General features: G+C 36.9%; 1 protein-coding gene across 15 annotated transcripts in view; it reads left to right on the top strand.

Moving 5' to 3' along the window:
* Positions 1–16,299, top strand: part of SYNE1 (spectrin repeat containing nuclear envelope protein 1) — a 322,087-nt gene that overhangs the window by 67,246 nt on the left and 238,542 nt on the right. For 12 of the 15 annotated variants that reach the window (XM_074818773.1, XM_074818781.1, XM_074818778.1 and 9 more), the window contains exons 4-10: positions 701–796; positions 2,528–2,611; positions 5,673–5,693; positions 5,958–6,050; positions 7,815–7,993; positions 9,910–10,106; positions 10,248–10,357. In XM_074818773.1, coding sequence (XP_074674874.1) covers positions 701–796; positions 2,528–2,611; positions 5,673–5,693; positions 5,958–6,050; positions 7,815–7,993; positions 9,910–10,106; positions 10,248–10,357 — 780 coding nt within the window. The remainder of the gene's footprint in view (positions 1–700; positions 797–2,527; positions 2,612–5,672; positions 5,694–5,957; positions 6,051–7,814; positions 7,994–9,909; positions 10,107–10,247; positions 10,358–16,299) is intronic. The other 3 variants (XM_074818787.1, XM_074818786.1, XM_074818777.1) reach the window with 1 other exon arrangement.

Here is a 16,299-nt window from a genome sequence, read left to right as displayed (position 1 = left end):
GTATTTAAGAAGATAGAGTTCAGTGATGTAACCTTGCTATTCAAAAATTCCTAAAACATCATCTGTTTGCATATTTTTCAGTATTATCATTGCTGTGTTTGTGAATGGAAAGACATATGCTAAGCAATTTGTCTTAAGTAGAAGCTGACACAGTGCTAACAGCACTGGAAGCCTGCAAGGCCTGGAGGAGAGGAGAGAAAATACAGCAACTTAGTGTAACAACTGTCAGCTGTGAGAAAGTAGCAGCGTTGCTCAACCAGCTACACCGCTTTAGGGATCTTTCCTTCATACAGCTCCTCATATTGCTCAGACTGAGAGTGAAATTTCTCTGACATACTAACACTAGGCAAAATATGCTGGTAGATTGAAGTATAACTGTAACAGTACATCCATAAGTTGTGTGTATTTTGTAGACTCATAGGCAGTTGTTGGTGTGTTTCTTTGCTTGTTTTAGGGAGCAGGAGGTTTTTTCATTGTATCATTAGTGGCAGAAAGCATCTAGTGTTACAGTCCTGCACCAGAAGTGTTAAATAGTTAAACAATATGGTGGCAAAGCAATGGTTAAATGATACATTGATATTAAACATTATAAAATGTAAAGAAGGGGACCAGCCTCTCTTTGTGCTTCTGTTCAAAAGGAAGGGAGGTAGGATGTAATGCTGGTGAGCCTTTTAATATCTGAAGTCTTCTCCCTTTTCAGCGCAATCCTCCCATGCTGGTGAATGATCTGTTTGAAGATATCAAAGATGGGGTAATGCTAATTGCCCTTTTGGAGGTACTTTCAGGGCAGAAGCTGGTAAGAACTTCCTTCCTTCTCAATATACAAGATAGTTGCATAACTACTCTAGGATACAATTTTTGAATATGTTTCTCTATTTGTATACTGTAAAAAGCCTCAGTGCTACATAGCAAAATAAGTTTATTCACAGAGTGGGCTATCTGGTTACAGAACAACAACAACAAAAGAGTATTACAGACTGATATTCTTAATTTTATGCATTTTCTATTAATTTTGTCTTAGTAGTTCATAAAAATTGCTTATTTGTAGTAGTCTTTGCAGTTTATCTGGGTATTACTACTATGACACAAACAAGGTCCAAACCACAAGCTATTTCTACACATCTTGAAGAAATGACAGTTTTTCTTGTTAAATTTAGGGCTTTCTCTCTAAAAAAAAAAATAAAATTGATCCCCTCAAATTTTATGGGGTCTTATATCCATTTACCTTGACAGCTGCTCTGCTACTGTAAAGAACCTTAAATGATGCCAAATGGCTTTTTCAAGTTGTGTGCAGAGGCCACATTGTGTACATGGCAAATAGGCTGCCTCTTGGGAGCCAGGCTAATTTTGTGTGTGTGATGTGGGAGAAAAATGAAAGGGTTTTAGGCCAAGGGCTCTCACTTTTTCCAAACCAGCTCGCAGAGCGGATGGAGTAAGTCCGTCATTTATCTTGCTCTAGGGTTCAGACATCACCTGTTCCCACACATGCAGGCAATCTGCAAGTGTCACAATTTTGCCTCTTTTTCATATTTAACGTCTGTTGCGATTGCAGGTGATAACCAAAATTAGATACTTTATTGTAAGATGGGAAAAGACCTATACTTTGAAGTGTGTTTCTGCTCTGTTGAAATACACCCATTTCTGTTTCTGTTCGTCTAAGACAGAAAGTCTCCCTCTTGTGGCAAAACAGAAGTAGTAAAACAAGAAAATTTTAATGACAGCACTGGATTGTATCCTGCCTATATTAATTAGTGAAAGACAAAAAATATTACAGAACCAGAATAATGTCTGGTTAAGTTAAAGGTTATGTATACCAGAATATGATATTCTGTAGTAACTGCAAGAGGAATTTCAGAATCCATAGCAGGCCTTTGTTAAATCCATTTGTAACTTTATGAACACAAATTTAAATGATAGTAGTTAAATATTTGCATTATAATATAAGATTCAGTGGGGAATTTAATTACACTGTAGAGTATTAGAAGCCTATGATATGTTCTTGATTTAATTCAAAGGGTTCTGTCTGTTTTTAGCCTACATGTCTGAAGTTCATTGTTCGGTGAGAGTTTGTTTGGGTTATTTAGTCACCAGCAAAGTACTAAAGAGAATGGATAAAAATTCCCTAGATAAAATGTCTTCACTACAGCCTGATTTTTAAAAATAACAATGACGTTGACGTCTGCTTTGTATGCAGAAATATTTTACTGAGTGAATGTTGCCTTCTCTCAAATACATATATGTGTGTGTGTGTATAAAAATAGTAGTAGTTTATTTTACATAAGAAAAACAGTTCTCTGATTTGAGAAAGTTTATGGGCTGAAGCCGACAGCTTACATCCTGAAGTTATTAAGACATATGTAACATTTTTATAATAGAAGTATCACATTTATGTCCCCTATATCTGTTAGTCCTCCCTATTGGTATATGCAAAGACACAATTTGACTGTACATTTTTACATGTGAGTCAAAGCATACCATAGCAGACTATGGTACGTACTTGCAGTTTACCCTGTTCTTTCTCTTTAAGCCTTGTGAGCAGGGACGTCAGCTGAAGAGAATTCACTGGGTTGCCAACATTGGCACAGCTCTTAAGTTTCTAGAAGGAAGACGGGTAAGTTTGGTAACTCTTAGTCCTGTTTTTTCCTTCTTTTCTTCTTTCTTTCCTTAAATGTATGATTTGTATCCACCTGCCTGTTCTTACTCTCCAAAATTTGAGCTGTGTATGCAGTCTTCAGTTTCTACCCAGTGCCTGAAAACTGCAGTAAAGTAAAAATGACAAGATCCAACACTAATATGTAACAATGCATAGGGTAAAATTCCTTTTTAAAATTTTTCTAGTTAGAATCACCTAGGATGATCTCCTTTTTTTTTTTTTTTTTTAACGTTCTCTTCCACTCTTCATGTTCTCTACTTTCCTGTTGCTTTTCTCAGCAAAGAACAATGATCTTCAGTTCAGTAGATGCATTCATTTATAATTGAAAGAGTAGATTTATGGACTTCACTAGGTTATACATGCAAAATTCTACTCCTTGAAAGTATAGATGAGAAAATTTAGAACAGTATGACCCCTTATTAGCTTGTTGGGATTTAAGACTAGTTCCTGGATTGATTCTGGTGAAGTCAGTGCTGTGGCCATTTTAGAAATAAAACAAAATATTTTATAAATTTAACAAAAGACAGAAAACCTAAAAGCTCAATGTCATCTAGGTATGAATGTCAAATAAAAGCAATCTACTTCTACCTTTTCCCCTGACTTTTCTCTCTGTATTGTAATGACTTGTACCTATCTAGTTTTTTAATTAAATTGCAGATACATTGTTCTTCTAATTTCTGCATTTTAGTTCAATTTTTCTCAAGGCAGATGTAGCACCTGATGAATTTTATGTCTCCACAATGCTGCACGCCAGTAGTTATTGGATTTTGGCATTCTTTCCCTCTCTTTAATCCTATGGCATCTTGACCTAATTATATTTCTGTTATATGGGAAACTTAGGAGATGCCTGTAGAAAGAAATCTGTGAGAACTTTTTTTAATTGAAGAATGCATAACCAAAGCAAAGACAAATATATTCCTAAAGCAAAATTCAGCTTTAGCTCACAATTTCACTATTTTATGTAGTACAGTTTGTTAATACAATGCATATCATATTCAGCCTGAGAGTGGAGACAAAGAGAGCTGCTTTCTGGTGAGACCTGTATAACCTAAGACAAGGCTGGGGTGAAGTGCAAAAAACCCATGTTTCCTAGTTTACATGTCACAACGTAGTGGATGACTCGAACTTTGAATGACCCAGCTTAGGTCCCAGAAATAATACAGCAGTGCAGCTAGATAACTGACCCTGCTGATGATCAAGATAGACTGCCAGAAATGGAGCACTGTGTTCTTGCTTCTGCTGAGTATTTCTGTCTGGACTTAAGTTATTTTTTTATGTACTTTGTATCAGTATGCCAGATTTTGTTCTAGAGGGTGTTGAAATACACAGTGTGTTAGGTAGATTGGTGTGCATTAGCAGGTGGTCTCTAGGTTAAATCCAGCCGGAAGGGTGCATCTATCCAGTCTGTCACCTTTTTCCTCGCAGAGGAGGTGGGGATGCTGTTTGGACAACAAATGCTTCTTCACCAGCTGAGTGCAGTCCCTGATCTGTACTCAAAGGTGAACAAATGGAGATGGGTGGCTGTGTGCAGCACTTTGGGGAGTGCCAGCAGGGTCTCCTTCTTCCATGGGCTCTCCATAAGTAAAGTTTATTACACATTTAATCAACTTCCTATTTTCACTGTCCAAACAGACTTCTGCATATACTCCTGTAATACTGCAAAATGCAGCTGGAAATTAACAGTTATCATTCTGGACCAAACTGTTTTTTTCTGTGATTCTGAAAAGTTTAATTTGTAGTTTTAGATCCATTTTGATGGAGTATAAGACAAAAGTAACACAATAACTTGACTAGAGAGGCTATGCTTCTGTGAAGAGTAGCCTAATCAGAAGCTTAGCAGAGTCCCTGTAAATCTTTTGATCTGTACCACATATAAGAAAAACCTCGCTTTCCAGAAAAAGAGAAGCTTCTGTTGGAATTGGTCCAGCAGAGAGAATGAGACTCTTGGTATATTTTTCTTTAGGTAGGTAATAGAAAATTTTCCTTATTGACAGGTAGAGAAGCAAGTAATGTCAATTTTCCCAGTTTTGTCAGATTTCTTTGTAGAGAGGATTGGAAATATAACCTGTGGGGATTTCTCCTCTGCCTCTTCCCAAGCATCTCTGTGGAGTTTTAATTCTGAAAAGAGCTTCACAGCCCTGAACAACATTTTTTTTTTCTCTTGACATTATCTAGTGGATTTCCAGCTTCTGATTCAGAGAACTGCAGTATTTTCTCTATTTTGGGGAGATAAATGAGGTCACATGAAGTCATTCTCCTGCTTCTCTTTAACCTGTTCTCCAAGGTTGTTCCATAACCTTTGTCCATGAACAAGATTGCAGTGCATGAACACTTTAGGAGCCGTTCATAGTTATATCATGATTGATGGCAGACTCTTAGTTTTGCTGAGGAAGTAAGTATTAGCATATTTGCTAATTTTCCAATACTACCTGTTTTATTCCATTTCCTTGAGCATTAGCTACCATTAATTTCTTTATGATATACTTTTTATACCCTCCTTTACTGCCTTTTATCTTATGAGCTTATTTTAGTGTGATAATATATTCAGACTATAGATTAACATTTGGAGGTTAAGAGTCATGGAATCTGTTCCTATTTTTGTTGAAAATCTTCATGTGACCTTGGACAACTCATTTTTTCCAACTCTTTTCTTGTTTTAAAAAAGCTATAGTCAGGTTTGTCTTGCAAGGGAGCCTTAATCAGTGGTGGTACTGGAGAACTTTGGCATTCTTTTTTCCTTTATCTTTCTTTTATGCTTTCTCCCCTGATTTTCCTTTTCTTGTTTATTCTTAAATTCACTTTTCTTTCCATTAAATCTATTAGAACTGTAGTAAGAAACCCCTGTATAATTTAAAATCTGTTACCGAGTATTTAATTTGCTTTCCTTATTAATTGTCTTGTAAGATGTGCCAAAACAGTGATTTCTTTGCATTATAAAATTAAATTAATTCATTTACCTAATAATTATTCATTTAAAACTTTTTTTGTATCATCTTTTTTCCTTTACTTTTCATGCTAGTCCATATACAGAGGATCTCCGGTTTGTACAATGGTTCTATGTAATTTTTATTGTTCTTTCTGCTTGAAATTAAATTTTTTTTCTACAAATAATAGCATGCAATGGTCTTAAAAATCTTTCATTATCTATAGCTATACTTGTTTAAAAGCACCATTCAATTATTTTCTTTAATTAAGAAACTTGTAATTTGATTGCGAAGTGCGTTACAAATATAAAACCTATCTGAAATTAATTTCAGAATTTTTATCATTCATTGTATGTGGTAATGTTTTCTTTCCTATATAGATTAAGCTTGTCAACATAAATTCAACTGATATTGCTGATGGCAGGCCTTCTATTGTGCTTGGCTTGGTGTGGACCATAATTTTGTATTTCCAGGTACTACGTTTTTTTATACTTCAGTGTAGCTTGCTCAAATAATGACTCTGATCATTATTTCATATGAACTGGTGTGATTCCAGTCTTTCACCATAGCTAAGTGACTTTGTAATTAGCTGAGGATTTGATCCTGCATAAAGAAACAGCTGATGGTAGGGGTGCTTCACATTGGGTAAAATTAGATACTTGTCTTTGGAATAGATCGGTCTGGGCCTAGAATGGACTTCCTTCATCACTGGAACATATTCTTCCACTTTCTCTGAAGCATTCAACAGAGCAACAAAAGAAAATAATAGAATTGTGAATTCTTGTTACAAGTGCCTTTAGCAACCTCAGTGGTGATTGTGCTGTATGTCTAATTTCAGTGCACTTGATGTCAGGCAGTAATTATATTCAAACAATACATGTAAACACCCTGATTTCACTGGGAGATGCAGATATTTACAAAGATAAAATTTAGCTGTGAATGGTGTAGATTGAGAGGGGTTTGAATTTGTAGAGGAGAAATGATTTGCATTCTGTTGAAGTTAGGTGGGAGGAAGAAATGGTTTTCTAAATCCTGTCCATATGAGTTAACAAAATGAGTCACTGCTCAACAACTAAAAAAACAACTGATGCTGCTCTTTATGGAGTTCTTTGGCTTTGGCTCTCTTGTGATGCAGCTTTCATGTCAGAGATGAACATATTTAAGTTTAAAAAAGAAAATTAGATAGCATGTTTAAAAGAGAATTAGATAGCAGGCAATTTAAACATGTTTCATGTCAGGGAGAACAGGGATGTTGATCTCCTAAGCACCAACCAGTGTGATGCCTCAGTGGTTCAGATCTCCTTCTCAGAAGAAAAGTTAGCCAGAATGATATTAACATTTTTATTTTAATTTATAGCTCATTGAGATGAACAGGGAAAATTATGCTTCTCAGAGTTATTGAAACTCTAGTTCTCTGCATCAGTTTTACTTGGGTCATTTTTTGAGCTTTTATTTAGTTGTCACAGGCAGATACATAATTTTAACATGAATGAAACCAGAAATGCATGAGAGTTGTGGTTCTCATTGTGGCAGACTCATTCTGTGATGTGACAAAACTTCGGGTTTTAAGTAGACAGCATAGACAATCTTGCAGCATCCTCTGGATATAACTTTTCCATGTTAAAGAACCAAATTGTTAGTCAATTTAATGTTCTTAAGAGTCAAGTTAATGATTTTCATTTGATGAAAGGCAGGATGCAAATAACTGTCATACACCCTCTGCAAGCACTACTAATGCACTTGGCCTGAAGTACTTTCACTGTTCCTTCACAAAGGTACTTCTAGGCAAAACTGCAATTGAATTTGTGCCAAAACAGTACAATGGTAAATAAAGAACTATCCAGATGAGATCATTGAGGTCACTTCCATTCTTTAATTGAATGAGCCTCCTCTGAAATTAGTGGATTATTTTATAATTTGAATACAAGCTAAATGTAAGCCATCGTCTCCTATTTCAATGGTAATTTGTGATAATAGATAACATGACACACTTGCATATTGTTCTAGCTGTAGGGTGTCAAGAAAGTCAATGATTGCTAGATGTCAAGTACTTCTGAAATTAAGACCATCATCTGGGTACGTACATTAGCATTTTTGAAGCTACTTTAATGTACAGTTAAATAAAACACAGCATAGCTTCTGCCCAACTTTCTTTTGTCAGTTGTATTAGGAAATGTAAGAAACTGGTGAGAATTAAGATTATCTACAAACAGTCTATTAACATTTTTTCCCCACAGATTGAAGAGCTTACCAGCAACCTCCCACAGCTGCAGTCGTTGTCTAGCAGCGCTTCTTCTGTGGAGAGTGTTGTCAGTTCAGAAACTGCGAGTCCCCCAAGCAAACGGAAGGTGGTAACCAAGGTCCAGGGAAGTGCCAGGAAGGCTTTGTTAAAATGGATTCAGTACACAGCAGCAAAGTAAGTAACTCAAATGAACTGAATTTATATCTTAAGTGCAAATTCTTCAGATTCTAAACTCTCTCGGTCAGGGATTGTCCTTTTGCTCTGTATTTATATAGCACCTCCCTGTGATCATACTCTTTTTGACATCTGAGGCTGCTAAACGTTACCACCATACAACAAGCAAGTAATAAATAACCAATTGCATTAATTTTACAAGCAATCATGTTTTACAGCTTCTGAATAATCAGTGGGATTACCTTTGACAGAATGAGGAAAGGGGAATTAGATTCCTGAATGGCAGGCTATTAGTCCTGCTGCCAAAACACTCAACGTGACAATGCAAGTCCCACACTGACTTAGCATTCCTCAGTGACAGAGCTTGTAAGAGCACTAAATTCTGGCACTTGATGTTGAAAGGTGAAGAAAAATTGTGAATATCCTTCTGCAGTTTTGAGATACAAGGAACATATTATTGCAAAAATTGCCCTGAATTTTCATTCTTTTTAATCCAAGTTATTTTGGAGTTATTTCTTGCTGCTGCTTGTTAACTTAAGAATCTTCTCCTTTATTTGGTGTAATTGTCCGACATTTAGTCTGCTTCCAAAAAGGCATTAAAAAAGTGCATAAATTGTATCAAAGATACAACAGTAGTTTGATGGATTCCACATTAAGAAAATAAAAATCAAAGATGTAAATGAATAAAATGGATTTATTTGTTCAAATTAAGGAATTACTGCTATTTAAAGAGGTCAATCATGCAAAATGTGGAGGGGAAATGGCCAGTCACAGAATGGTGCCTCAGAGAAAAGAAATATAATTGTAAAGATACAGACTTTCTCCAGTTCTCCAATAAATAGGTAGAATACAGTAGTTTATAGTGCAGTACAGTCTAATTTGGCATTCTTCCTATTGCACTGTTTTCAGTAAGACACAGACAACTGAAAGTGGTCAACTGCAATTTTCAGACATGTAAACAAAGAAAATACAAAGAAAGAGGTTCATAAATGAAACTGTCAACATTATTGGGAAGAGTAGGTGAAATGTGTTGAAAGAAGCCTAGAGGAAGGATGGTACACTTTGCCTAGCCCTGCTTCACACTGTAATTTGCAGGGATTTGCTCATTAAAGTCAGTGAAAGTGTTTCACTGATCACAGTGAGCTTTGAATGAAGCCTCATTCAGAGTTACTGCTGTGAACCTCCCAACAGCAAGACTACCTTAGCGTCTAAGTGTGTCCTCAAAGGAAGTTTTCATGCTCAGACAAAGTAAAACACAGTCTTGCAGCCTGTGGACAACCATACCTGTCAGAATTACTTTTAAAAGAAGGAGTCAGAAGTGTGATCCAGTTCTGATTACTTTCTCATTGTATGTTGCTATTTCTTGATCATTTGTGTTTAGTGGACATGTTATGGGTATATGAAATTATATTATCACTCATTCTTTTGGTAAGAATATAAAGAAATCTGTGTGTTACATTTTCACCTGAACAGTGGTGAGTCACTGTTCATTCTTTTATTTTAAAAATAACGGATTCATGCAGTCTATTTTTTTTTTGGTATGATACTGATGTACCTAACTGAACTGCAGTAGTTAGAGAGAAAATAATGAATGAAGCTGCATACTTCCACAGACTCTGTGTGTCATGTAAGAACCTTAAGAACATTAGCGCACTTCATCTGTTCAAAATACCGTTGGCTTATTTCCACTAGCAAGCCAACTGGGGGCAAATACAGCATGAATATCTTAAAAAAATCTTGGATTTCATAGGCAGAAGGGAGTTTATGCAATGGATGGTTGGAGCTGTAGTCAGCATGATTACCATTGCAGAAACAAGAACTGGTTTAGTTTTAATGATGATAGCCAGTGGGTGGACCAACCTATCTCCTCCTGGTATTGTTGCAAGTCACTTTCTTTTTTCTTTCATATCCTTTAGGCAAGTTGGAATTGAAATCAAAGATTTTGGACAAAGTTGGAGGAGTGGTGTTGCATTTCATTCCGTTATTCATGCTATCCGCCCAGATTTAGTGGACATGGAGAAAGTGAAGGGAAGGTCACATAGAGAGAACCTGGAAGAAGCCTTCACACTTGCAGAAGCAGAACTAGGAATTCCAAGGCTTCTTGATCCAGAAGGTATCTAATGCATAGTTGAAAAAAGTTTGAACTACTTGCTTGGGTTAAATCAGATGTGCTAATTCACAGTGTTTAGACATTTAAGCAGCATTTTGTGCCATTCAGCTAAAAATTAATTTACCATGTTCTATACTTGTCTAGACGTGGATGTTGACAAGCCAGATGAAAAGTCTGTCATGACCTATGTAGCCCAGTTTTTGAAGCACTATCCTGATCCTCATCATACAGTGACTGATGTGCAGGAGAATGAAGTAAGTTTGTCTTGCATAACTATACAAATCAGTTTATCATGAGGGGGGCTTTATAAATACATTTTGTAGCTTTGTCGTAGTTTATTATGTTTCCTTTCGATTATGTTTCCTTTCCTTTCAAGTGAAAAGCAAGCACAGTAGGAAAACTGGGGAAGATTAGCTGAGAATAAAGGAACCAGTGTTGCAGATGTTTACTAGTAGATGGAGCAAATAGAATGGTGATCCTGCAGAGATTTTCCTATTTTCAACAGTAGGAGCCAAAAAGAACACAAACAGTTATTGTAGATAGTAGCAAACCAATGGATCCTAAAGTTCCCTAGGAGGTTTTCAAGCATAACACCAATCAGATTGCAATAATTTGTTTTCTGAAGCAATGCACTGCTTCTGTTTCTATCACACTGGGTTTCTGGATAAGAACAAGAACAGCCCAAGAGATTGCTTAGGTATAGCCTCTGAGCTTTTAGGCTCAGGAGGCAGTTACAATTTTGACACAGGTTTCTTTCTATTGCACAGTGATGTTTGACTATTCACTCTAAGGAATTGTTTTCAGTCATGGTTTTTTCTTGTTTTTTGTTTTGTGTATGTTCTCGTGCATTGGCTTTGCACTAGAATGGCTACACTCAGTGATGCCAAGTGATCATGACTCACTTCCTAATCCTGATCATTTGCTTTCTTCATGTCAAACACAGGAAACACTGCTGAGACAATCTGCTCAGCCCCAGCAAGAGAGGAAGAGTAAGCACTTTTTAATCTGTGTTTCTTTGCATTCTCTACAGAGCTATAGAAGAGCTTTGAAAGGAGTGAATCTTCTTCCTTATCACTGTATGTGGCTAAGGCAGCTGTAGCTTTGCTGTCCAATACCAGTGCCTGAGCACTGGAATTTTTCATTTTCCTTGCTGCAAAATTGGTCTGAGGACATCCATGTGCTGATGCCACAGCATCCCACTGAGCAATGGGGCTGCTGAAGCAGAGGGAGTGAGCACTGAAGCCTCACGCTGTGGCCTGTGACAGGCTAAGGCCATCCCATCATCTCCATACCATGGCACACAATGCAGTTTCTGCTGCCAACAGCCTTGGGCAGGTCTGTTGCCTGTGCTGGGGTTGGATTTTGAGGAGCAGCCTCACCACCTTCTCCTGAGCTTTATGCAGAGGAGGTGCAGGAGAATGCAGGACTCAGCCACTCCACACTCTGCATGCCTCTGGCTATACCCACAGAGACAATAGCACATGAGCTGTGAAAGGGAAACTACTGAGTTGCCTCCAAAATTCCCAGTGAATTACTAGGAAGTGAAACAACACATATTCATCAGTTTGACATGCTTAGCTCAACACCACTTCCTCTTCCTAGTTATCACTAAGATATTCCAGTACCAACCCAGGTGAATTTTGGTAGAACTGCTGGTTCCCTGCATGTCACACGGAAGAAATCAGTAACTCCTAGACATTGAGAAGAAAGCAAGAATTTGACATTACATTAAATTTATTATGTCATTGTTCTTAATTTCCCTGAGGAAGAACTATATTGCTTCTCACACCCCTGATGGAGTGCCTGGCAGTTTGAGACAAACTACTTCTCCAGTGGAGTCTCCAGTCAAGAACAGCAATGGGACCCTCAATTTTCTCTGATACAAATTCTGCTAATCCATCTCTGGAGAAATTTGCATCCCTATTAGGCACCTATGTCCACTCTATACCTCGCTCCCAAATCCTGTCCAGCAGGATTTCTTCCAATTCCCTCGCCTCTGGTCATGGTACAAAATGATGACCACATGGCATTGATGGAAAAGAGATCTGGATGGATCCAGGCCAGTAAGCAATACACAAAAAGTCCGGGACCCCGAGTAGTCACTGGCCCTAAAGCAGTGAAATACATATTAAAAACAGTACAATGCTTTCATCTGTTTGGGACTGGATAGATATAAGCTCTCAAATGGCTAAACTTTTGGCACACTTTGGTCTTTTATTACTATAAAGTTTTGTATTTCTGTCATATAACACAGAGAGAAGCTTGTTTTGCACTCAGCTGCTTTACTTATGACTTTTCAGGGAGAATCTGTCAACAGATAATCAAATTTCTCATACTCAGAACTTGCATTTTAAGATATTTGATCTGTTCTGAAGAAAATCATAATGATAGGTTTGGAAGACTATCATATATGAGTTTCAACAAATGTTAGGACCTTAGTTTACACAGCTCTGGAGGGGATGGGGAAAGAAGCCAAGACTTAATGCAGTTGATCCTGTTGACTGCAGGATACCTAGATGAAACAAGATATCCAAATAATCCTTGGCAAAATAAGAGTGTCATTCATCTTATATGATACTTATGGGGAGAATCCAGTGCTGAAAATCCAACAATGCAGTTTAAAAATATACAGACATTAGGATTGCATTCCATATTTATACAGTATTTGAAGGGAAAATTGAAAAAAAAAAATCTCAATCAAATACTTTGTAATCAAATATCTTGTGGAGTTCTTTTTTCACTGAGTGCTTTCACATCTTTTAGCCCAAATTCTTAATTGTGTATGAGTTGGTGAAAATTAAGCAAAGGATCATTTAAATCACCAGGTTAAGTAAGGCTATCTCAACAGCAGATTAAAATTAATAGTGTTGCCAGCAGATCAAGGGAGATTGCTAGCTGGTGAGGACACACTTGGAGCACTGTTTCCAGCTCAGGATCCTCACTACAAGAGACCTGGACATATGGGATAGAGTCCAATGAAGGACCACAAGTATGATGAAGGGACTGGAGCACCTCTCCTATGAGGAAAGACTGAGAGAACTGGGACTGTTCAGCCTGGAGAAGAGAAGGCTCAGGAAAATGTGTATAAATACCTGAAGGGAGGGTGCAAAGAGGACAGAGCCAGGCTCATCTCAGTGGTGCCCAGTGACAGGACCAGAGGCAGTGGGCACAAACTGAAACACAGGAGGTTACCTCTGAGCATCAGGAAACACTTTTTCACTGTGATGGTGACTGAGCTCTGGTACAAGTTGCGCAGAGAGGTGTCTCCATCCTTGGAGGTATTCAAAAGCCTCCTGGACATGGTCTTGTGCAGCCAGCTCTAGGTGGCCCTGCTTGAGCAGCAGGTTTGGACCAGATGACCTCCAGAGATCCCTTTCAACCTCAAGCCTTCTGTGATTCTGCAATTCTGCCATAATATTTAAGAGCATAGTTGACATATTTAAGATTTTTTTTAATGAAACAGCAACAATGGAGGTCCTCTTGCAATGCAATAAAAATGCTCTTTTCTAAATGGCATCGTACAAGAATGGAGATTTAAATGCCTTTAAAAAAAATAGAAAAGTGGATTCTGTTTATAAGAGCAGGAACTGTTTTCTTTAGTACTTAAAACATTAATGAACTTATCACTTTGCAAATTTAAGGGAAATCTTTTCTAATAGAAACAACTGCTTGGAATCATAGTATGACAACTGACTTTCTTGACCACACAAGCCATTTAGGTACCTTTTCTAACCCCCTACTGCACCCATGGTTATTCTGATATTCACCTTGCTAAATTATTTGACTGGGCAAAATGTAAAGGAAAAACTACTTCTTTTCTCAGTGCACAGAGTTGGCACTGAATCAGATACAAGATATTTGTGTGACTATATAATCCATTTAGATTGAAAATTCATTTGTTCTGTTTCAAGAGTGTTGTCCACAGGTTCTGTTCTAGGTATACAAACATATGCAAGATCACACCAAACATGTAAGATCAGTTAATTTTAAAATAGCCCTTTTGTGTTTTATGGAAACAACATAGGTGAATTGGATGCCCTTGTGATCACCGTAGTGAACAGCACAAGGTAGAACAGTATCTATTACCTCTTTCTTCCCTCTTACTGACGTGGAATATCCATGTCCATCATAAAGCTTTCCTTAGGAATTTTGCATCGTTTAGTTAGTTTAGATATTCATTACTGGATTCATCCATCTTTAAGAATCTTAAAGCTAGGTACTTACACTCCACCTGTAATCAGCAAGAGATAGACACTTTTCCAGATGGCATCTTTCTCAAGATGGTGTTCTAAATAAACTGTCTTCTGGAAGTTCGTGTTGCATAGCATTTCAACAGAGTTAAAACTGACTTAGGTGAATCCTTTCCTTAGGTAATGATAGATAAAATATTGTTGGCAGTTGATTAAAAACAAATCCAGACATGCTTTATATTTTGGTGCCCAATATAATCCCCCTATTCTTAGCCTTGCTGTCTTCCCCCTGAAGTCTAGTGTACCTGGGAGAGATAAACTTGCAAGACTCTTATCCCTTAAACTCTTGGGGTACTTTTAATTTCTTGTTTTCCAAAATTAAGCGCTTTTAGGGTATATTTCATCTGACCTGTGTTAAATGCCTACTATAGAATGAGTTGGACAGTAGATGCTAGATGCAACTGTTTTTTTCTATCTGTGAAAAAGAACTGAGAGAGTGACTATCTCAGTTGCAGATGCCTACATTTAGTTAGAGGAATTCTACTTCAGAGTGGAGTGTGTCTGCATGGTTTTTGATTGGGGGAGCAGGCAGGATTTCTAACCCTCTCCCACTGCCCTCCAGCCAGCTCAGCTACCACTGTGTCTCCTCAACATGTGTTGTCCACACAAATTCCTATTCATCTTCCCTCTTGATTCAATGCTCAGTTTATAAGGAATTTCCATTGGAAGAAATAGAGTAATGATTGAAGCTTATCCCTGTTTTGTGGTCAGAGGGAACATGTATTTGCATGTGCATTTCCAGAATTAAAAGGGTTCTAATATCTCATGCATGGACCAGTTATGCACATATGTGAACTTGTGTAGTCAACACATCTCAAAGAATCACAGTTACTCTAAGGTAATTAACTTTTTTTCCAGATAAAATAAATCATGTAGTCACTAGTAATCTGCAAATTAGATCTAATATGAAACCTGCCTCACTAGATATGATGCAGACACTTTGTAATATGAACTTTATAATATTTTAAGTACATCTTGTATTCTTACACATGTGGCTCTCTTATTGTTCTCTCTGGACTTTCTGCCTGCTTTGCTTCTTTTTTTTTTCCATCTTGTTTTCTCATTTATTTCGTATTGCTAGAAACTTCAAGCAATCTCAACTTTCGTTATTTCTTTTATGAAATTTAAGGTAAGGGTAATATGCTCCAGAATAATTGCTTGAATTGGACCTTTCATGCTTGTTATCTGTTTTTATCCTGCACTTATTTGACTTTAAATTTGGGGTGATTTTATGTAGATTGTTTTGCTAGCCTTATGTTAATCTTTCCAAAAGAGCAAATAAATGAACATAATGAGTCTTAGTCTACTTTCTTCCATTAGCCAATCCTAACAGCCTAATGCTTAATTTTGCAAATTTCACAGAAATATTATAGGAAAGTCAACTTTCCCATAATAAATCTCAGACTGTGCTTTTTGTTGTCTTAACTATAGATAAAGAAACAGATTATAGGTCGATGTTTCTTCCCATCTAATCTAATTTTAGATGGATATTTTTGTCTTTATGTTTATAGAGTAGATCCTAATTGTATATGTGATTGTGTAAGTGATGTATGTGGACTGTGGGTTGGAAGGAGAGGGAGCATTCATGTGTAATTGCATGATATGCACTGCTTTTTTCAAATAAATCATGATTTTTAAAAAATATACTTTTTTAATCATCTTGGACATACTTATAATTTTCTAGTATTAACTGAGAGAAGTTCAGAAATCTAACAGGGAATGTTTGAAATGAACATTCAGAGGTGAAAATGCAAGACTGCAGGAATGAATATGTTATGAAACAAATAACAGATGTCACTGCAGTCAGTCAGTAGTGTTTGTAGCTTGACCTGATCCAATTAAATACCTTGGTTCCATGCTCATTTGTGTGTGTTGTTTGTTTCTTTTTTTTTTTAAAAATATATAAACAATAGGTTATTTTCAAGTAAGTATGATTAAGGGCTCAT

The sequence above is a fragment of the Strix aluco genome, chromosome 3, assembly GCF_031877795.1.
Source record: "Strix aluco isolate bStrAlu1 chromosome 3, bStrAlu1.hap1, whole genome shotgun sequence".
Classification (NCBI taxonomy): Eukaryota; Metazoa; Chordata; class Aves; order Strigiformes; family Strigidae; genus Strix; species Strix aluco.
Note: the sequence above shows the minus strand (reverse complement) of the source record. Positions and strands in the feature narration are given on the sequence as shown.